This window comes from Salarias fasciatus, chromosome 18, assembly GCF_902148845.1.
Source record: "Salarias fasciatus chromosome 18, fSalaFa1.1, whole genome shotgun sequence".
In the NCBI taxonomy this organism is placed as follows: Eukaryota; Metazoa; Chordata; class Actinopteri; order Blenniiformes; family Blenniidae; genus Salarias; species Salarias fasciatus.
This window is the reverse complement of record NC_043762.1, coordinates 16,708,695-16,732,185: the sequence shown is the minus strand read 5'-3', so window position 1 is coordinate 16,732,185 and position 23,491 is coordinate 16,708,695. Positions and strand designations below refer to the sequence as shown.

At 41.4% G+C, this 23,491-nt stretch overlaps 1 protein-coding gene across 1 annotated transcript; it reads right to left on the bottom strand.

Annotated features, from left to right (window-relative positions):
* Positions 1 to 2,102: 2,102 nt before the first annotated feature.
* On the bottom strand, positions 2,103 to 12,531 carry LOC115404843 (myosin-7-like). Its single transcript, XM_030114178.1, has 38 exons — positions 12,467 to 12,531; positions 12,054 to 12,261; positions 11,351 to 11,494; positions 11,040 to 11,196; positions 10,920 to 10,947; positions 10,702 to 10,807; positions 10,389 to 10,481; positions 10,200 to 10,263; positions 10,004 to 10,102; positions 9,775 to 9,878; positions 9,481 to 9,619; positions 9,282 to 9,400; positions 9,038 to 9,187; positions 8,767 to 8,937; positions 8,364 to 8,673; positions 8,195 to 8,274; positions 7,901 to 8,106; positions 7,699 to 7,822; positions 7,469 to 7,605; positions 7,105 to 7,360; positions 6,783 to 7,025; positions 6,522 to 6,698; positions 6,276 to 6,421; positions 6,101 to 6,191; positions 5,638 to 6,027; positions 5,418 to 5,544; positions 5,220 to 5,338; positions 4,931 to 5,127; positions 4,622 to 4,805; positions 4,323 to 4,488; positions 4,114 to 4,238; positions 3,705 to 4,013; positions 3,416 to 3,619; positions 3,022 to 3,318; positions 2,824 to 2,928; positions 2,643 to 2,738; positions 2,428 to 2,562; positions 2,103 to 2,233 (listed from the first exon to the last, which is right to left on the bottom strand). The coding sequence occupies exons 2-38, from the start codon at positions 12,252 to 12,254 to the stop codon at positions 2,213 to 2,215; spliced, it is 5,820 nt and encodes a 1,939-aa protein (XP_029970038.1). The 5' UTR covers positions 12,255 to 12,261; positions 12,467 to 12,531; the 3' UTR covers positions 2,103 to 2,212.
* Between the last annotated feature and the right edge of the window lie 10,960 nt (positions 12,532 to 23,491).

The window sequence follows — 23,491 nt, the reverse complement described above, 5'->3', positions numbered from 1 at the left end:
CACACTGTAATTACATTTAGGAACTACAATGCATTGCCAGTCCCCGTCACCAGCAATCAAAGCCCCTCCAGAGGTTAGGAGATAAAAGGAGGGTCAACAGCCGCTGACAAGTGCTGAGATTATTTCCATTCTGATAACTTCCCTGACTCTGTTACTGACAGCTGGCGTCAGGGTGGCAAATGGAAGTGAGAGATTCCATGTGCCCACTAAAGAGCAAGCGAAGATAATGGCGACCTTCGAGGTTAAACTCATCAAAGGATATATGATTTAAACACTCTGTATATGTCAAAACAAACACAAATTGTGACCACGTCTCCTTAATTAATAGCAAACTGTGAAACGGTGTTGAAATGCAGTTTTAGTCACATGGCCCTGCACGGCCTTCAACCCCAGAGGACAAAAGAAAATCAACACCAAGCGTTGTTTAGAGGAGGAGTGACCAAGATGCTATAAGTGGACTCATTTCATTAAGTTTATTCCTGTTTTTTTGTTTACGAGTTGCTATTTTACAAAAATGTTCATTATAGTTTGTCCTTTTCTCCATTATTTTCTATTAAAATGAGTCAGTGTTCTGCATAAAGAAAGCTTGTCATCATAATAGTTGCTAACATTGTACATTAACTTTATTGTGCTCAAGGAAGCAAATTACCATTGAGTTTCTTATCACAGCTAAAGGTTTAAGGCAGGTATTAATGGAGGTTTTTCTGTAAAATTATGCAGTTGCTGTTGCCACAGTGCCCACCCTCCAGGAACAAACCTTTTGTTTAACTTTTTGTGGAGTTCTGGATGCAAGAAAACAAAAATATATGGCTTTCTTTCAATTTAACTGGAGACTAAGGTAAAATAAATTATCAACAGAATGTATCTGGTCTTTGACTCTATTAACAGGTTTGAATTCACTTTTTCAAATTTTCATAATGATAAATATCTAGTTTTTTAGCTGAGGAGAGCTTTTGGTAAAAGTACTTCGCAATCTTTTACAACTTAAAGAGCAAAAGCAATCACTTTTCAGGCTGTATATAGTCTTGAAGGAAGTCCAATAAAAGAGGCAGAAGACTTGTCCTTCCTTGGTGCCTGATCTTATTCACAGGAGCTCAGATATCCTGCTAATCGTACTGATAATCCTTCACACACATTCTGCTGTATGTGGTCCACCTCTTTAGGCAGAGGTGTCAATGTGCTTTCATTAGCTCATTACCTGCTTCTCTGCTCTGGAGTTCAAGACATGACAAGTAATAAGAGAAGAGACAGAAGGCCCCCAGAGTTTCACACAAGTGGAGGCTTACGCCTCCCTTTGCCTGCCTCCTCCCTCAAATCCTCATTGACTGTCCGGCAGAAGCATAAATACCCCAGACGTCCCACAAGGACCTGGACGGGGCTCTGGACAGTCAGGTGAGCAGTGTTAGTGAAAGTTATGAGCGTTCAAGTTTCATTCATGTCTGTAAACAAGCCAAAGCCAAGCAATTAGGATTTGAGACCATATTTGTTGATATTTGCACATTGTTTCCCTTTGAAATTCCTTCACTCACAAATAATTTGTGGATCAGGGCATAAGTCAGTAGTCACTTCACATTTTTTTTTTGAAGAAAACTACAACTCCAGGTCTGTGTGTTAGGATTTAGGATTCAACTTTGATTTTCAATGCCTATAAATAATCATTTGGACACGTGGTAGTTTGTGCACCAGCATAGCGACAAAATCTACTTGTTTCTATTCTTGTTGGAGTCGTTTTAGTATGAGGAGCTATTTGCTTCTTAGTTTCCCTGAAATTCTCCGCCAGCATTTTGGAGAAACACACCAGCTTAAATAGGGATTCACTGACCAGCTGCAAGTGATTATGTGTGGTATTATGATCAGCATTGGTTTATTGTTGACTTTAAGGCCCAGGCTCTCTGGCTTTCTTGAACTCTATATTAAGAACAGCGGATTTGTTTTATCTCCTTCTATTTTAGTGGTCACCTCGTTAGATTTCTGATATTTAGTGCAGCACATTCTTGAGTGCATGCTACAAGAATCGAATTCAATCAGGGTATCGTTACTGAAAACTAAATATTTTAAGTGAAATTGCCCATGACTCCATTACAAAAAATAAGACAACAAATTTGCAACAGCTTGATGAAATTTTATTATCTCTACAGGTTGTGAATTGTGACAGTTGAGGGGATCTACAATCACACAGCACACAAAAAGGCTCTCAGTGGATTCCCGAGCTTCACTCCTCATCAAAGCCTTTCTGTTGCAGCCAGGGAATTTGAAAAGAAAAAGAAGAAGACAATGCTATTAGCACTGAAGCACTGCAATCAACATAAAATATAATTATGCTAATAGATAAATAGCAGAGCAGCATTTAAGTGATAACCAGCGAGGGAGGGCAGCGTGTGTCAAGGGCAGATGCCGTGCTCCGACTGCAGAGCGCATGCTTTATACCTTGGAGCCAACATCCCGTGTCTTGGCACGCAGCTTGTTGACCTGAGACTCGGCGATGTCAGCTCTCTCATCGGCCTCGTCCAGCTCGTGCTGCAGCTTGCGCAACTTGCCAAGATGGACATTAGCCTGTTCTTCCTGTTGGAAGTGAATTACGAAAATGGATTCTAGTTCATAGAGGATGGGTCGACAAGAAGAAAATAGTTCGCCAAACTTACAGCCTCCTCAGCAGATCTCTTGTAGGCTTTGACTTTCAGCTGCAGCTTATCTACCAGATCTTGGAGTCGAGCCATGTTCTTGCGATCCTCCTCAGTCTGTGAAAAAGGAAGTAAAGTTGCTTTTCTTTATAGATTTATTCCAACAAACTTAGAACAGTTAAACCTGAGTTAAATCACACACCTGGTAGGTAAGCTCCTTGATGCGGCGCTCATATTTCCGGACACCCTTCACAGCTTCACTGCTTTTCTTTTGCTCCATTTCCACTTCATTTTCCAACTCTCTCACCTGATCGGACAGAAGGCAACTTTCCACTGACCTTGCTCTACATAACTGCTTATCATAAAAGATTAAAATCACACAAATGAATTGTGTACTCACCCGGGCCTCCAGCTTCTGCACCTGCTTCTTGCCTCCCTTCATGGCGATCTGTTCAGCTTCATCCAGACGGTGCTGCAGGTCCTTGATGGTTTGCTCCATGTTCTTCTTCATGCGCTCCAGGTGAGCGCTGGTGTCCTGCTCTTTCTTCAGCTCCTCTGCCATCATGGCAGCATCAGTGATGGCCTTTTTGGCCTTCTCCTCTGCATTCCTGGATTCCTGCACTGCATCCTCCACTTCTGACTGGAGCTGGACTGTGTCCGCCTCCAGCTTCTTCTTATGGTTGATTAGACTGGTGTTCTGTGTTGAGGATATGGAAGTTTATGTGGCAAAATACAGGCAAATTAAATTAAATTAAACAGTTTTTGGTAGCCCGCAGTATGAGAGCTGGTTTTACCTGTGAGTGCAGGAGCTGCACCCTCTCACTGACATCCAGAAGCTCTTGCTCAGCAAGTTTGCGACTTCTCTCCGTTTGCTCCAGAGCAGCCCTCAGTTCTTCCACTTCGGTCTGAAGCAGGTTGCTGCGTCTTTCCACTATGGCAGTGTTTTCCCTTAAGTCCTCATTGGCTCGCAGAGAGTCGTCGAGCTGGAGTTGGGCATCCTGGAAAAGATTTAAGTTCCCCAAGTAAGATCAACTTGTCAGGATCCTAAAATGCAAAATATTTTTGCATTTTGCCATTTATTACCTTGAGATGTGCATGGACAGCCTTCAGTTGTTTCTGGGCCTCGGCCGCCTGCCTGTTGGCCTGGCTCAGCTGGATCTCCATCTCATTGAGGTCTCCCTCCATTTTCTTTTTCAGACGGAGAGCCTCATTTCTGCTGCGAGTCTCAGCTTCCAAAGAGCTCTGCAGAGTGTCAATTGTCCTCTGCATATTCCTCTTGCTCTGCTCCATCTCTTCATCTTTTTCAGATAATTTCCGCTCAATATCAGCCTTAATCTGGTTAAACTCAAGCTGAGCTCTGAGGATCTTGCCCTCTTCGTGCTCAAGAGAAGCCTAAGGCAGATATGAGGAGTTAGTCGGTCAAATATCAACTGTGATGTTTACTAGTTTCATGTAAAAGATATGCACATTAAATTGAAGGTTTTTACTATACCTCAGCTTCTTCAAGGGCCGACTGAACCTCACCCTTTTCTTGATCCAGTTGCTTACGGACCTTCTCCAACTCGTGAATGGTTTTACCTCCTTCACCAAGTTGCTCAGTGAGGTCAGAAATTTCCTCTGTGAATGAAATGAGTCACAGTTAAACAGAAGTTTACACTTGTACTGTATGTGTTTCCTTTGTTGCCTTCTAGGATTTGTCACCCTGAAGATTCTTGTTCTCTCTTTTCAGTGTCTCAAGATGTTCGAGGGATTCCTCATAGGAGTTTTTCAGTTTGAAGAGTTCAGTACTCAAAGATCTCGCCTCCTTCTGAGAGCTCTCCAGCTCACACTGGCATTCCTCATACTTTTGCTTCCACTCAGAAAGGACCTGTTATTGAGAAAAATGTCGCATTTGTTGAGTCTTCGGTTCTAGTTTACAATATTATGTTGCAGCTCAATTAATGGTGATTGATAGATTGAAACATCGGTGGTGTTTGGAGCATTTGAGGGAGGAACAATACTTTGTCAAAGTTTCTTTGCTTCTTGTCCAGAGCAGCAGCAGCAGCATTAGACCTCTCTACATCCACCATGAGATCTTCAATCTCATTCTGCAGTCTGTGTTTGGTCTTCTCCAGAGAGGAGCATTTAGCATTCACTGCTTCCACAGCCTCCTCAGCATCCTGCAGGCGCTGAGCCAGCTTCTTTCTGGATATAAAAAGTAAATAAATTTAGTTGTGCTTGACTTATTTCTGGTGTTGAAACAGTTGTACTATTCAACTCTTCAGTATACATCACATTCTGATATATTCTCTTTTATGCAATGGACTCACTTGGCCTCTTCCAGTTCCTCGGTCCTCTGGATGGCATCAGTCTCATACTTGGTTCTCCACTGAGCCACCTCTGAGTTGGCTTTGGACATGCCACGCTGCAGCTCAGCTTTGGCCTCCTGCTCCTCCTCATACTGCTCCCTGAGGAGGTCACAGTCGTGGCGAGCAGACTGCACTGCATGGGCCAGGGCGTTCTTTGCCTAGATGAATATAATGATTATTTACTTGAACATGTAACTGTTTTTGGCATTTATTTGTTTATGAATTGACATGTTGACATATGTTTTTGTACTTTTATTTCCTCTTCGAGTTGTCTTTTTAGATCCTCAAGTTGTTGGTTGTAGGAATTCTTCCCTCTGGTCAGCTGTGATATCAGAGATTCTTTCTCCTCCATCTGTCGGGCAAGCTCATCTGAGAAGATGGGAGTGAAGTTGTGAATTGCTTTTCTATGTAGATAACCTAGTCAATAACAAGAAAGCACAACACTAACCATTCTCAGCCTGAAGTTTAGCTTTGCTCGTAGTGAAGTCATTAATGGATCTTTGGTACTCATCACACTTGTTCCTGTATTCATTGTTTTGATCCTCCAAAGTTCTGCAGGTCTTCTCCAAAATGGTCTTGAAAACAAATACACATTGTTTGCAAGAACATGATGCATTATGTCAGCATTAAACTCATCATTTAGACATCTTGCAGAATTGTTGAAATACCTTGGACTTAGCTACTTGTTCCATACTGGAGACCACGTCGTCCAGTTCCAGCCGGAGCTCGCTCTTCTCCTTCTCCAGTTTCTGCTTGACTCTCTGCAGGTTATCGATCTGCTCTCCCAGGTCAGCGACGCTGTCGGCTTGTTTCTTCCTGAGGGTGGCGGCCGTGGCTTCATGCTGCAGAGTGGCCTCTTCAAGGTCTCTGCGGAGCTTCTGAAACTCAGCCTCCCTCTTCTTGTTCATCTCAATCTGAGCGGATGTTGCTCCTCCGGCCTCCTCCAGCCTCTCGCTGATCTCCTCCAGCTCTCTGGCCAGATCTGCCCTCTGCTTCTCCACCTTGGCTCGAGCAGCTCGCTCTGCTTCCAGCTCTTCCTCCAGCTCCTCAACGCGGGCCTAAAGTCACAGTAGCTTGTGTGAATGAGTGAATAGTTGGCGATAATTTGAACGAGATATTGCACTTCATCACCTGCAGCTCTTTCAGCTTCTTCTGGAGCTGAAGGATGATGGCCTGTTCATCTTCAATCTTGCTGTTCAGCTGACTGATCTCGAAGTCTTTCCTGCAGGTTTGTTATGTCAATGTCAGTACTAACAAATGCATTTCATAATTATATTGACTTTTGCTGTTGTTGATAAATGTGTACTTCTTCAGACGCTCTTCCAGCTGCTGTTTGTCATTTTCTAGATCCATCACAGACTCCTGGGTCAACTTTAAGTCTCCCTCCAACTTTCTCTTGGCTCTTTCAAGATCCATTCGAATTTTCTTCTCTTGTTCAAGAGATCCTTCAAGCTTAAAGCAAATACATTTGAAAACAGCATGTGTGAATAATAATAATACTGACTACATTATCTAACGATTTAACTTTAACTGTAAAAAAAAAATGTCCTACATCATCGACTTGCTGTTCCAGCTTGGTCTTGGCCTTGGTCAGAGTGTTGACTTTGTCTTCTTCACTCTGCAGGTCGTCCAGTGTTTGCTGATGAGCTTCCTGCAAGGCTTTCTTTTCTTTGGTCAGCTTGGCGATGATTTCATCCAGAGCTGCCATCTCCTCAACCAGGTTCTTCACCTGTAAATTTCATCAAGTTTAGAAAGCATTTTCTTGTAAAAATGTGGAAATTGACTCGTGTCTCTGGTCAAGCAGTTGCACTACCTTGTTTTCAGTGGCATGTTTCTCTTTCTCCACTTTAGCCAGAGTCAGCTCCAAGTCATCGATGTCTTTCTTTAACTCAGAGCACTCGTCCTCCAGTTTTCTCTTCTTCGCTGTAAGTTCAGCATTGATTTCTTCCTCATCCTCCAATCTTTCTGTGAGCTCTTTGGCTTTTGCTTCGAGTTGAATCTTATTTTTGATCAACCCCTCACATCTCTCCTCTGCATCACAGAGATTATCTTGCTCCTGCCAGACATTTTATTTGAATTAGAATATTCCTTTATAAAAAATTCAAGTGAAAATATACCTAAAGTAGAATTCTTACTGCTTGGACTTGAAGCTGCAAGTCGTTCTTCTCTTGGAGAAGCGAGACCATTTTCTCCTCAAGCTCCTTTCTACGGGCTTCAGACTTTGCATAAGCCTCCTTCAACTTCAGGAATTCTTCCTTCATGTTGGCCATCTCCTTTTCTGCCTCAGCAGATCTCAGCAGAGGCTTGATCTTGAAGAACAGCTTCATCCAGGGCCAATTTTTGACTCCCATGAAGGAACGGATGTTCCATTGGATTACCAGTAAAGCATCCCTAGTGGATTTTTAAATGATACAAGAGATTTGGTGAACAGTAAGATCTGAATAAAGAAGTACGTCTTCAGAAAGTTGAATTGCTCTGCCTAGCACAAAAGAAAGATACCTGCGCTCCACCATCTTCTGATACTCAATACGGGACAGAAGACCCCGAGACCTGGCTTGAATTCCAGTGATAATTTTGGAGAGACGCTCATCTCTCATTTCCTCAAGCAGACCCAGCAGTCCAGCCTTGAAGAAAACCTAAGAATAAAAATGAATGTGTTATCCCTTTGAACAGTCTGTCAGACTTGTTCATTGTTGTTCATTTTAGAGAAATTAAAGGGAATACTCTACCTTGGTATGTCCAAATCTGTATTGATTGTGATCAATATCCAAAGACCCAAGAAGTTTCTCAGCTCCCTTCTTGCTGTCAATAAACTGGCCTTCAGGGATGGCAGCAGGATTCAGGATGCGATATCTGGAAAAAAGTAAAAAAAAAAAGTTTAAGAACGGTACCTTAAATACTTTTGATTCAAAAATTATCTTGATATGATACCTCTGCTTGAAATCTCCGTAGAGGATCCTGTTGGGGAATCCCTTTCTGCAGATCCTGATGCCTTCCAGCACGCCGTTACAGCGCAGCTGGTGCATGACCAGAGGGTTCTCCATGGCCCCAGGAGTCTTGGTCTCGTTGGGGATGATGCAGCGCACAAAGTGAGGGTGAGTGGACCTCAGGTTGGTCATCAGCTTGTTCAGATTCTCCTTCAAAATTGAAAAAAAGACAAATTATTAACTCCCGTCCATGTGCAAAATATCAAATATGCAAAAAAAAGACCTGCATGTACAATACCCTATGGAGAGCAGACACAGTCTGAAATGATGATCCCTTCTTTTTCTTCTCTTTTTTACCTTCACCACCTTCACCCATTGCTGTTCAGAGTAAAAAAGTTCAATTTTATCACTGTCTGGAAATATGTACATGCAGGAATTCTTGGGAATAAATATTCATGCGAGTGTACCTGAATCCGCTCCAGCATAATTTGCAAACAATGTTGCGAGTAGTTTCAGATTCGACTTCTGGTAGAGTCCAACAACGGTCTCATTCAGAGGGTCCTTGTTCTTCACCAGCCAGTTGTTGATGTTATAATCAACAGTTCCAGCGTAGTGAACCAGGGCGAAATGAGCCTCTGGTTTTCCTTTGACGATTCTGGGCTTCTGGAAGTTGCTGGATTTTCCCAGGTGGTTGTCATAGAGCTTCGCTTTGAAGGTGGTGTCGGATGCTTTGGGGAACATGCACTCCTCTTCAAGGATGGACATGATGCCCATGGGCTATGAGGAAAGAAATTAGAGTTTTTTTTGTTTTGTTTATTGAGAAAAGAAAAATAATGTGACATTATTGTTGTGAGCATTTCATCATCTCACCTTTTCAATCAGGTCGATGCAGGCCTGCAGATCCATACCAAAATCAATGAAAGTCCATTCAATCCCCTCCTTCTTGTACTCCTCTTGCTCCAGCACAAACATGTGATGGTTGAAAAACTGTTGCAGTTTTTCATTGGTGAAGTTGATGCAGAGCTGCTCAAAGGTGTTGAACTGCAACGATGAACATGTATTAGTGATGGGTTTTTTTTTTTTTTTGGCCCATCTTTGTGGAAATCGGCCTGGTTTACTTCAATTTCATAAGATTACTTACATCAAAGATCTCAAATCCAGCAATGTCCAGCACACCGATGAAGTATTGTCGTGGCTGCCTGGTTTCCAGTGACTGGTTGATTCTTACTACCATCCACAGAAACATCTTCTCATAAACAGCTTTGGATAGAGCTCCAACAGCATAGTTCACCTTGAGAAAAGTGACAGAATTAGTTTTATCTGTTAATGTATTTTAATTTTCTATTAATTTCTATTTGCCATCATGGAATTCCCATCAACTGTACCTGGGCGACATTTTGTCCCTTGGTGACCCACTCGTTTCCTACTTTGACTCTTGGGTGACAGAGACCTTTGATCAGGTCAGCAGAGTTCAGGCCCATCAGATATGCCACTTTATCAGCATCTGAGGAATGACAGTGAATAAACTCATTGAGTTTCAAGTTGTCAGTTACACACATGTTACACACAAACGGCACGCCTCACCTTCAGTGCCATCGGCCTCGGCCTGCTCCTCTCGAGGCCTCATCTTGAATTTCATGTTGCCATGATGCATGATGGCACCAGTCAGCTTGTACACAGAGTTCTTTTCCTCTTGAGTGAAGCCTAAAACATCAAAGGCGCTCTGTGGAAAGGCATAGAAACAGACTTTCTGGCATCTCTGCAGATTGTATCTTTTTTCCAAAGTTAGATGTACATGATTGATAGCTGCCCTAAGAGTGCTCTTAATGCAGTTACTAATGCAAACAGTGTCAAACAAGAAAAGATGAATGGCCTGACATCTGTTGCCATCAGTTCATCTGCATCATCTATGGACGCCACTTGTGTTTCCCCCTGTGAGATGAAGGCGTAGTCGTAGGGATTATTGGTGATCAGCAGCATCTCTGCAGAATAAACAAAAGCAGACAGAGAACATGACAAACTCAGACAGGTGGCCAGACTCCAGTGCCGAATCTTGGACAATGGCAGTTCTGTATTTTTGCTCCCATTCCACTGTATTTTCACTCACCCAGAAGTTCGGGTTTCTTATTTGACAAGATCTGGTAGAAAATGTGATAATCTCTCTCAGCCTTGAGCTGGAAGATCACACGAGACTTCTCCAGAAGGTCTGAACAGAAAATCAATTAGAGAGATCACGCTTTTCATTGATGTTGTAATATGTAACAAAAAACTGAAAATGTACATATGAAAAGGTTCATTCTCACATGTTTCAATATCAGCAGAAGCTAATTTCCCCCTGGTGTCAAAATGAATTCGGATGAATTTACCCTGAAACAAAGTATTTTTTTTAGATTTTCAAAGACTTTTTAATTCTTGTTCCTGCTAATGACTCAAATAGAGAAATGAAAATGACACATTTGCAATGTAGGGTCGCACAAATACTAGACACTCACAAAACGGGATGAGTTGTCATTCCTGATGGTCTTGGCATTCCCAAAAGCCTCCAGCGCAGGGTTGGCCTGGATGATTTGATCCTCCAGGGTACCCTGTTACAGACAAACCAGCATCCAGCATCCAGCACCCTCTAGTGGAATCAAGCACCTTCACAAGTTTGAAGACCCTCCTAACTTTGTAATCTGAGAAATCCCATTCTATATCAAGCTTGCATTTGATGAAAAGGCAATTTGAGCAGTTATTTGCTGGCTTTGTGATTCTCCATTTAATGTGTCATTAAAAAAAAGTATTATTTTGCATTTCTGATTTTACCTTGTCCTTGGCGTTGGGGTCTTTCTTTATGCCTCCAGCTGCAATACTTGCAAAATACTGAATGACACGCTTTGTATTGACAGTCTTTCCTGCACCAGATTCTCCGCTGAAATTAAAAAGTTCAAATGTCAGTCGTGACTCTGAAACAGTATCTGATCAGACCTCATTCACAACCGTCATTTGATGGCAGATGCTTTTCAAGTATAAGATATACATACGTGATCAGAATTGACTGATTTTCACGGTCTGCAAAAAAACACATATAAGAAAGATACACTTCTGTTGCTTAATATTTAGCATAGTTGATTGGAAACAATGTTAATTGCGTGCATCTTTACCTGCCAGCATGTACTGGTAGGCGTTGTCAGAGATGGAGAAGATGTGAGGAGGAGCTTCACTCCTCTTCTTTCCTCTATAAGCTACAACCACCGCTTGGTCGTAGACTGGCAGCCACTTGTAGGGGTTGACAGTCACACAGAACAGCCCAGAGTAGGTCTGAGAACACAAACAGGAGCATTATATTGATGGCAACACTACAGACTTTCCTCTGAGTTCACTCAATGCAATGCTTGCAGAGAAATATTTTCTAAAAATGCAGTTTATTTAATCATGCTTTTAGTTGTTCATCGGTCTCTGAAAGCATACTCACGTAGATCATCCATGCTGCGTAACGCTCTTTGAGGTTAAACAGCACGGCTGGTTCATGGAGGAAGGTCAGCATCGCCATGTCTTCAATCTTGTCAAACTTTGGAGGATTTTGTTGCAAGATCTGACTGTCCTTGAAGGTCAGAGTCTGGAAGAAGGGGAATTAGAGTGTTTAAACCATATAACGCCCTTCGTTCTGGGCCTGTTTCCTGCTTGTACCAGAGTCGTGTTGTCAACATGCAATAAACAACATCAACATGTCACTGTTACTGCCAGATGGCAGCACTGTCTCGTATCATCACCCACCCGCTCGCTGTAATAGTTTTTTGACACGCTTTAATTGTACCGCCGCACAGGCTCTGATGGTTACAACAAAACAAAATTTATATTATACTTGATTCACATGCAGATTAACATTTTCTACCGGATACTCTCATATATTGAAATGCAACTTCACATAAAATGTTTTATTTAGTGATTTGATTGGATTTTGTAATAGCAATACCCGTTTTATTTATAAAAATCTACAAATGTTGTAAGTGGTTTTATAATGCAATCAAGATAACTATATCAAAGATAAAGACTGAATATATTCAAGACAGCCTGAAAGATCATGGTCCAGTTTAGAGTAAGGTATTCAGCGCAGTGAATCAATACATGGGACTGTAGCAGTATAAATCATATTTCTGATGGATTTTGCCTCCTACCTTCCCATGCTGTGTGTCCACAGTGACCTTGTCTCCTTCTCGACTGGTGATTGTGGCCTTCACGAACTCTTCCACCGGATCCGGGACGAAGCATTCCTTCTTGATGTCGAAGGGCCGAGTGGAGGCCTCCATACGCTCCTTCTCTGACTTCCTCAGGTACTGGGCGGCATTCCCAAACACAGACATCTCTGCGTCCCCCATGGTTACACTGGCGCACACACAAAAGACTCAATCAATTCCTATTTCTTAACTCCGTCTATCCCAGATGTGATATTTTTATTTAATTCTATGAAACTTTTTTTCATTTGAAACTTTCATTTTTATTTCCTATTATTTACATCTTTGTTTAAAGCTTTGGAGCTTTATCTCTGTATTATATCGGAAAGAAAAAGTCACAGAAAAATGAAATTTACCTGTGGGATCAGCACAGCTCACCGATCAGTTTGAACTTCAGAGTATAATACTGATGAGGGCCAACCTGCATGGAGAAGAAATCAATGAAAATTAAACATTGTAGGATAAAAAAGTCTTTTTAAGTCACTTCAATAAACATTACATGACACTTACTTTAGTAAATTATATACATATAAATATATTTCATTCTACTTTCTACAGCCTATAAAGCAATATAAAACCAGATTACATATGAGATATAAATCTAAAAAAAATTAAATGTGAAATTGCAGGTACTTTAACAGACTTACAGAGTTCAGGTGAAATAGAGGCAGCTGCTGGACCTGCGGGGCAAGCAGGCAGGAAATTTATAAACCCAGATAACCCTGCCTCACAAGGCCAAGGGCACCACCCTGACCTGCTGAATAATAAACACACAAACACACACATCCTCATCAGGTGCACTGCTTCTACACACACACACTCACACACACACACACTCTCACATGATGGCCATTTTCTTCATCACTTACGACAGCCCTCTCTGGATGCCTGGCTGCCCTCTGCTTGTTTGTCTGTCATGTCCAAATAATGTGATTTTTCGGGAGCAGTGCCAGGAACTTTCTGCAGCATAACTCGTCTGTGACTCATCACAGCAGAGCCTCTCTATCTCCACTTCTGCAACACGTCTTTCCTGTCATCTCCCGTGCTAAAATTCTTTTTCCAAGTGAGGATTGGTCATAGATCCAAACCAGAAATAGTTTATTGCCGATAAGAAAGAACTTAGTTCATTAAATGAATAACTTTTTCCAAAGTGTACATGTCGTTTTCAGAACTAGATTGTTTCATGTGATATGACATGTGGACAGCTGTCTTTAGTTCAGAAAAAAACTGAAATTGTTGTCCATTCATAGGTTTGATTTTTACTGAATGTGGCAGTAGTTTTGTCTGGGAAAATACAATTATTTGAATTTTCTTTAACTGCAGGATTAAGTCCAGATTTGTCAGAGAAACTATGGTTCACCTGTGTTGGTGCCGTTTGATCAAAATGTTTTGGGGAATAAAGCTCAAATTTGTTCGTCGGTCCAGTTTCAATGTGATTTTTTTCTTAACAACCCATGCGGCACACTGCATATAAGTTGATTGTGTTGGATTTTTACCTATTAAGGATTTGGCGACAGCTCATAAAATGACCAAAGAACACTGCGGCACTTTAACTAAACCAAACAGAAGTGGGTGTGTAGAACTGGGGGTGTCCTGAACAATGATCTTTCCTCACAGCAAGAAAATCTCATTTCAAGATTAGTTGGCGTCTTTTCTGGTACAGTTTGTATGTGATTGCTGTGCATGTGTGTCTTAACTGATTTTATCACATGTGATGAGCTGTTCAGGGTCGAAACTGACTATGTGATCAGCCTGCAGCCCTACAGGACTTTCCATGTTTCAGTCCATAGTTTTAAAGTGTTTTAATATAATCAGTTTTGAATTCATATGAGCATAATTGACTGCACATATTCCAACTTAGCTTTCTTATATCAAATCATTGTTCCACCCATGCTATTCCTATTCCCGTTTGGTTCAGGTTTAGGTTTCGGAACGCAGGTATTGATCACAGTTGACTCTGAATGATTGACATGAAACCAGTCCATCACAGAGCTAATGATCTTTATATCCTATATATACAGTACATAGCAATAGATGCTGTATGTTGCTACGCTTGTTCCCAAACAGTTTTGTTTTGTTTTTTTAGTTATCACAATGCTGCTGTAATATTGCAATATTGTCCTTGGAGAACTATGCTACAGATTTACTTGTCAGGTGATATTGTTGTTTAAATTAAACTGTTTATGATCTCCAGTATGATCTTATCAGAAAGTAGACTGAAAAGCATTTCCTGCTGTCACCATGCATTAACTGGTTTCTCTTTAAAGCTAAACGTCCGGGTACTTATGAATCATGGCTCCTCAAGTTACAGCGTTTAGCGTTGCCAAGCTTTCGGGTGGTCTCTTCGCCTGCAGGGTGATGGAGCTGCATGAGCTCGTGGTCCTGTCAGCAGCCTCTACTGACACTTCAGCCTCTACTTCATCATGACCTCCTGGATGAGACCCCTGAGGTCCAGCTGGCAGCGAAGCACCGACTTCAAAAAAATGAACGCTGAGTGATGAAAATCTCAGTTTCTATGCAGGCAGTTTCTCATCACATGCACATCATCTGTGCAGGGACAATTGTTTTAAACACCAGTGTTGGTGGACATTGCTGCAAACCACGACGGTGCACGCCTTTTAAGAGTTAGGTTTCATCCATTGTCAGTCTCCTCGAACGTGATTGCTTGTTTACACACTGAAGCATGGATGGAGACATTTCAGTGAAACAGAATTTTGGACTGCAGTCAGTTTCAAAGGTTCATGTGTTTCAAATTGCAGCTTCTGAACCAAGTGCTCCTGACCAAATGCTTTGAAATCCAGGTGCCAAATGTTGTCAGTTATGTGATACACAGTTCCTCAAAGATCCAGCATTTTTAATCACAGAGACAAAACCATGAAACAGAATCCATTTATTGCTGGAATTAATTGTTTTTCCTTGTATATTTTTAATTTGCATTTTAGTTTGGTCACTTTATGTCATCCCTATAGTTTTGTACATAACTTTGATGCATTTCTGTTGTTTTTCAGTCGTTAGATGACTTGAACTCCTGTCACATCCTTCAACAGTCCATTTATCATTGTTAGTAATCAGTTTTAAAAAGGATAAAAAATAATTGATTAAGTGAAAAAAGAAATCCTATTCATGCAGTTTTTTATAATACTGACGAATGTATGACAGACAAGAATGCTGCTGCACATACCAGGAAGATTGAGACGCATTTGCATTTGAATCCCTTTTATTTCAGAAGTAAATATGTCTGCTTTGAGCGGGTGGAGAAATGATCCCTTGATACAGAAAGTGACTGTGCTCTGGGATTATTGATTTTGTGTCGGAGAGCTATTAAGCTCAGTGACTTAAAATCTAATACTCAGTGGCTTTTTAGCACAGCCTTTTATATATGTGTGCTTTGGGAGGCTCTGAAATCTTACAAATCTGGGCTTGTCATTTCATTAACATGATTTCTTACGTATTACAGAAGGTAGCTGTGAATCAAAACAATGTCCCATGTGGAATTCATCTACCCTGCACATGCAGTGAAGAAATACAAGCGTATTTCCATTTAAAGCAGATAATACTGAACTGTAGGAGTCGACTTGGTTTGGTCCTAGTAAATAACCATACAGAGAAAAGTCCAGAAAAGTCGCAAATTCAATCTGAAGAACAATGGCAGGGTCAGTGGCGGTTACAACATGCAGTTCCTGCGACTTCGTTTAAGCGAACACCTGAACTTCCATAAGCCCATTCCTATCCACATAATCCTCAAACCTATTGTCAGTAAATTCTGAAATAAAAGCCCTCTATAGCCCCTCTCCATTGTTCTCTCATTTTGGTAGTGCACCTATTAATACTCGGGCTTTGATGGGTGGGTATTATTAGACCTTTTGTCTGATATGCTGCTGGGCCCCCAGCAGCCTTTTCCACTGGACAGACACACCGTTCGGTCTGTGTTTGCGCTTGTTTACTGGGCACACTATCAGTGGCATTTTCAGAGAGATAAAGGATCACATTCACAGCCTTTCGAGGAAAATGTGGTCACAAGGGAAGAAAAAAACCTCGGATAGACAAAAACAGATAACTCTGACCCATGTTTATCAGGCTGCTCGGGATGGCACGGTGCAGTGTTGGTCAGCGTTGTCAGTTTGAGTATAGCTAAGTTTAAAGGGGGAAGTTTTTTACTCAAGATTGCTCCTCCAGTGCAAAAACATGTGTTTGAGGTGGAAACACATTGGATTGATGATCTTTCCCATCTTTTCCCACAAAAAGGTCCATCTGCACTGCACCATGTTGTTCCTATGTTTGGAGCAAAGTACTTTATTAGTGGTGACCTACACACAACCATCACTGAGATGAAAACATTTGAGGTATTGATCCCTTCATGATGTTTCCAGCATGTCTGAGCCCCTCCTCTCCAGCTCTCTGGTTTGAAACATTTTAACCGCCAGGACTTGGCTAAGTGAGGCTCATACAGGCAGCTGTCTGTGTTGTCTGTCAGTGTTTTTAAGAAGGATCAGAGGTGAGAGTTTACAGCTGACACGGCCTGTGGCCCGATGGACGCCACAGTTCCCAGAGGTTTCTTTAAATCTGCCCGGACGCAGCACAGGAGTGAGTGCAGGGCTACGGTGTGCTGTGTTCAAATAATATCACACATTAAATGAAGATTTTAGCGAAATTAAAAACAAGTAAACAGAACAGGATAGCCAAAGTTGTTTTATATATCAATGGATGCAATCACTCTTTGTTACATGATGGTAATAATCATGATGTTCAAGTCTGTTCAGGAGTAGCACAGTATAAAGTAACTGACGTTTATGTGAATGTAGTAGAGACACTGTGTGAATAATGCACACGACCCTTTGGATGGTATCAGTGAGAACCGATGGGTCTGTCGAGGGTCAGTTCCACTCCTTTTTTAGTGTTACATCTCCGAGTTTAAAGGTGTATTCTTTTCAGCACTTTAACTCAGGTAGAAATGTTATTTTACATTTACAGTCAGCAAGCAGATATTTTAGAGACCGCAGGTTTTGCATCCTTCTTGTAAATTGTCAGGGGAAGTTTCATGTCTTTGTTGATCTTATTCAGTTGCTTTGAGACGTTTTAAAAAGCTGTAGTAAAGAACTTTAGGCATGTTTGCAATCAAATAAAATTATATGTCTTATAAATGAATGCCCCATTTGTTAGTTAATTGATTTATTTATTTATTTCCATTTTGTTTGTTTTGTTTTGCAGTTTCCTAAGATGGCCACATGGGGGCGTGTTAAATAAACTGTCATCCACATTGCCAATTGTGGTGTTGATGTTGCTAAATTTAGCACAATGTCTGTGGTGAGGACAATGTACTTTAATAGCACCATTCAGACACAAGGCTATTCACAGTGCTTTACAAAGAAATAAAATAAATACATTAAAGCAAGGAAAACTAACAATCAAAATAAGTGATTAAGATGATGAAATATGTTAAAGAGATTAAGAAATGCATAAAAAGGACAACAAAAAAGTAAAAGCTTTTTTCAGACAAATGTATTAAAGACAAGAAGTAAGATTCAGAATTCAATCCTTAAAGCTTGGGTAAAATGTGCTCCGCCTTCTTTGTGTGATGAGAACTCTGGCTCCAGTATTTAGGATGAGTCGCAGCTGTCAGACTTATTACTCACATAATTACAATAATCCATCTTTCCGAAAGGAAATACAACAAGTTTCTCTATCTAGTCTTGGCAGGGCATGAGGGCAAACCTTTGCATTTTGGGTGACTTCCTCGACTACATCGGCTTGAGGGTCAACCCCCACAAGTGTCTGGGCTTCCTCATTCCATGTGCCTGAAGTGGAGCTTAAAGCTTGCAGCTACATCCTGAATCACTTTCAGAAAGTTGCTTTAGGTGAGGAGTTGCTGCAGCTCACTGTAGAGGAACTTGCCCGGTTCATCAGCAGGAGAAAGGACTGTGTTTGGGTCCATAATGAGGAGGTGGATCACCCATGAACCAAATCAATGAACAGGACACGAGGTATCTGATGAGGCCCTTTTCCACCAAACTGGCTCCAGTGCTAATTTGAAGCCAGAGTCAGACTCAGCACTGTTTTTTAGTGTTTCCACCACCCCCAGCCCCAGGCCATGAAAGGCGGGGCTATCAGCCCCACTTCTTTCCTGGGCCAGAGCAAGCACCATTGTGTCACTGGCTGGTGGCCTGGTTATACAACGGCCCAAAGTGGTCGAGACCAAGTTGACCAGTGTGGGGCTTTAAACTCAACTCTTCTCCTCTCCCTCCCACTGTTGCCCCCTGCTACAGCTCCCCCTGCTGGTCCTTCTGCACTGCATAGTGTTCCCTCTGCTCCACCTGCTGCTCCCTCTTCTCTGTCTGCCAAGAGCCAGGCGCATGTCTCACACTCAGGTGGGATATTCCTGTTAATCCGTGGGTACCATATTATTTTTCTTTCAGTGGTTTATTCCTAAAGGTCATCTTGTCTTCTATACCAGTCCACTTGTGCATCACATTCCACCTTCGGCAACCTCTCCGCCAGAGGCGGAGCGTGCCTCTCAGTACAGAGGGGGCGGAGCATTCTCCACGGCCCTTATGATAGTAATTTTACCATTCAAACAATACCTCATCCTACCATCAAACAACACACTAAAGCTCACTTTTATTGAGCCAAGCAAACCTATATGCTTCAGAAAGCAGAATAAAGTCACAAACCAGTCTGCAAACTTGTTCTGAAGAACAAATACACATATGCACGCACACACACATACACATACACACAAATGTAGCCTGACTGTCAATCTCAGAGTGTCCGCTGTCCATGGTGCTGAAAGATAGGATAAAAAAGTCACGGTCTACATCTGTCCCATCTTTGATACAGCCTAAATATAAAATGAACACAGTTGGTCTAAAATTACACAATCCATTCGGATAGATATAGACACAGCTATCTATATCTTTTGGAATTCACATATATTAGAACAAAATAGACTCGGCGGTCTCTTGTAGTTGAAAGCAACACAAGGCACATTCAAATTAGCCAGGTGTTTAAGATTACAGCACTCTGATAAAGATGATATTTTTGAAGGTTTCAGTAACTCACCAGTGGCTCCGATGTTAGGTTTTGGGTAGTACCGCTAGCGGCTAGTGCAGAGTTTACCGCCGTCCACTAGGTGGCAGTGCAGGGCTAGTATTGGGCTTCTGCTATGTTCTTCCTGTGGGAGGGAGTCAATGTTGTTTTGAGAGAGTCCGGCTCTGGGAACGTTCTTACTTCCCCAGAATATATTCATGTTGATACATATTACTATTGGCTCCCTCATGAAGACATATTACTATTGGCTCCCTCGTTGATGGTTTGTGAACCTGTGAACAACATGAACAGATACTAACTATACAAACAGAAAGCAACAAGCTATCACTAGTCATTCTAAGACAAGAATAAGTCACAGAAATAACATACTGGACTAGCTAGGCTTGATAGATTGCACTACTAACAAACTTGAAATACTTACAATAGTAATATGTATCAACATGAATATATTCTGGGGAAGTAAGAACGTTCCCAGAGCCGGACTCTCTCAAAACAACATTCACTCCCTCCCACAGGAAGAACATAGCAGAAGCCCAATACTAGCCCTGCACTGCCACCTAGTGGACGGCGGTAAACTCTGCAGCTAGCATAGTGTTTAGCATACTGTTTAACTTCCCGCCAAAGAGTTCAGATCAAGTGCAAAAGAGTAAAACTGGTTCATGCCGCACAGCCAATCAGCGCTGGCTTACAGCTCTGATGCATTCATGGACAGTCGTAATGTAAGAATTGGTGAATTGGAGCCCACAATCATATGTGTATACCTTCTGGCACACACTGCTCATTTTATTGTAATATTTTTTTTTCCGATTAAATGTGAACATATCACATGAATTGGGGCCCTATGACCTTGTGGGCCCTGGGGCGACCTCCCCCTTGCCCCCATAGACATCATATAAGAACTAGATGCCTTAAGGCGGAGTCAGCAACGTCGTTCACTGGCGGCCATCTTGGTACAGTGGACCTCTCTGGCCGCTGTCGTGTCACTGAACGGAAGGTGAGTGATTTATACAAACTTAAATACTCGTAACTCATTGAATTCTTGACGGATTTACAAACGGTTTAATGTCTGACTAACGTTGCGTTGGTATGATTCAGACTAAATGTTAAAATCATGACTTTTCTTTTTGAAAAACGCTTGTTCAGCGTGTTTAACTAGTCTATAGTAGTGTGTGTGTCATTGCTGCCTGAGACCACAGTCAAGATTTTCAATTATCAGGATTTCTTGAGACCAATAACATTAATTGACAACCTAATCTTTTGTCAAAATGCCCTTTTTACACGGTTGCATTTTTTTTGATTGAGTTATGAAGCTGTTAATGAGAACTTTGACCTATATATTACAAAGTTGACTCAGCAATTTGACGTTGGTGGGAGAGATCTTAAGTTTCAATATAAGTGGTTCGTTTATCAAAACATCTTTACATTTATATTCTTTCATGCTATCTTTGTGTTTACAGAAACGTCTCAAAATGCCTGATTTTTGTGCCGCCTACGGCTGCTCCAATGAGCGCAGCCTCCAGACCAGAGCCTGTGGAATCACCTTTCACAGGTGAGACATGACTACATAATGACTGTTTTTTTTTATTAGGACACTGTTTATGTACAGTTATGTAAAGTTATGCTGCACAGGAACACCATGGCTGTGTGATAATATTGCAAGATTGGTTTTGACCCTAACTTTTTAAAAAAAATTACCATCTACTTCCATCTTATTTAATTAGATTTTGTCTTTCTCAAATTCTCAATTTTTGCATCGGCTGAATATGTACACAAAATGACCCCAATATATTACATAATGTATTTTTGTCCTTATCCTTAATGTTACAGGAAAAAAGGTGGAACATGTTGACAATAGGTTTTATGTCTGTGTACTTTTCCTTCCATTTTTAAGGTTTCCTAAAAGCGGAGAGCTTAGAAGACAATGGGAACTTGCACTTAAAAGGGATGATTTCGTGGTTAACAATCGGTCCCTGGTCTGCAGCGACCACTTTCATAAAGAGGACTTTGACAGGACCGGGCAGACTGTCAGGCTGAAGGCTGGTGCTGTGCCAAAAATCTTTAATTTCCCTGCTCATCTTCAAAGGGTATGTTTATCACTGGCCCACAAGAATTCGAGGTGGATAAATTAATATTTAAAGATCTGATTTAATGTCACATTTCCTGTAAGTTAAGGGAAACATAAAATGTTGTATTTTACACAACATTTGAATATTTAACTGTTTCTTTTAGCCTACAGTAACAAGAAGCACAGCTGCTTCAAGACGAGCAGAAGGAAACCTGCCTGAAACTCAGCAGGGTGAACCTCCGCCTGATGTTGTGAGTATTTAAAGGCATGTGGAATGTCATTAACAAATGAGAGCATCTTATGGCCTGTCATTACACCGTTCATCACAGTGGTGCCCAGGAACGGCTATGATGGTGTTGTTAGAAGAGCCCAGTATCATGTGAAGTGGTATTCTGTGTAAAAGGAGGGAGAACCACTGGTTCTGTCGCATGCTCTATGCCACACATACACTGTGATGAATAAGCATGTATAAACTATGCCAAAGGGGAACCTTTACCCTCAGAACAGACATTTTTTTCTCAGAAGACATAAAACATATTTTTTCCTTATACACAATCCCATTATTAATATATATATTTTTTTATTGTTATTATTGTGTTCATATGTTTTTCAAAATCAAAAGGCAGCCACTGAAGAGACGCAAATGACCCGGAAAAGGGAATCCTGTGACCACCTGTATGCGTTGCCTTCGTGCCCAAAGGCTCTAAAATCCAAACTTGATGCAGCATCACAAATGGTACGCAAACTGCAGCGGGAGAAGGGTAATGCCATGGCGAGGGAACGGAGGGCAAAGAAAAACATGCGTGCTCTTCTGGAGGAACTGAAAGACAAAAACCTAATAAATGAAGAACTGAAAGACAAACTTGAATGTTACTCAGGTAAAATAAACAATTACATTAAATATATATTTTTCTTTTGGGTGTGTTATTAGATTTCCTAGTTACCACTCTAAGGAGACTTACTCAATCACTTTTGTTAATTGCATTTCAGATCTTCCAGTTCATCTCCTCTCAAAGCAGGGTGTGGAATACACGAAAGCCCAGAGAGATTTTGCACTTACCCTGCATCTGCATGGCCCTAAGGCTTATGACTACCTGAGAGAGACTCTGAAGATTCACCTCCCACACCCTAGTTCATTGCAAAGGTATTCTTCATCTCTAAGTTGAACTGCATTAACAACTAAAGCTACAGACTGCAGTATAATCAATGGTTAAAATTACTGGTTGAACTGTTGATACATTTTGATGTTGCAGTAGTTTTTGGTATTTCCACTGTCCAAAGTAGGGTTATTGGGTAAGCGGTTCATCTGGTAAGTGACTAAATGGCCTATGTCTTTTAATTGTATCTAGGTGGCTGAGCTCTCTGGATGCACAACCTGGACTAAACCAAATGATGCTTGACATGCTTGGACGACGGCGCCAGGAAAATGAAGCCAAATATGGCAATGTCACTCTGATGCTTGATGCCATGGCCATCAAAAAGCATATTCAGTATGATCCACAGACACAAACCATGTGTGGATTCGTGGACATGGGGGATCACTTGAATCAAACTGACATTGCTTCTGAGGCTCTTGTCTTCATGGTTGTTGGGCTCCAAGGTTATTGGAAAGCTCCAATTGGGTATTATTTGACCAAGAGCCTAACACCAGAAACACAGAGAGTCTTGGTAGTGCACGCTTTGGAAGAACTTCAGCAGCGCCAGATAAGGGTGGTGTGCATTACAATGGATGGCCATGCATCCAACATTAGCATGTGCACCCAGCTCGGATGTGACCTGAAAGCAACACCATGTGAGCCGTTGAAGACTCATTTCCCACATCCAAGAACCCGTGACAAGGTTTTTGTTATGTTGGACGCATGCCACATGTTGAAGCTCACACGCAATATGTTGGAGGTACATGCTCATCATTATTGCATATTATATATATATATGCTGGTATATGTTATATACCATATTCAGTTTTTGATGTATAAAATCTGTACATGTACATAATTGTGGAGAATAGGGTACTTTAGGTGTCATGTGTGCTAACACTGAAAAATAATTGTGATTCTGCAGGCATACAGCCCAATTAGAAGCATCACTGGCAGCATCAGTTGGGAATACATCGTTCATCTGAACAATGTCCAGAAGAAAAGCGGACTACATGCAGCCAACAGCGTCACAGACAAACATGTGGAATTTGCTAATCAGAAGATGAAGGTAGGTTGGTCAGATGGTTGTACACTTGGCAAGGTTTCGGATCATCCAACCAATTTTAATATCACAC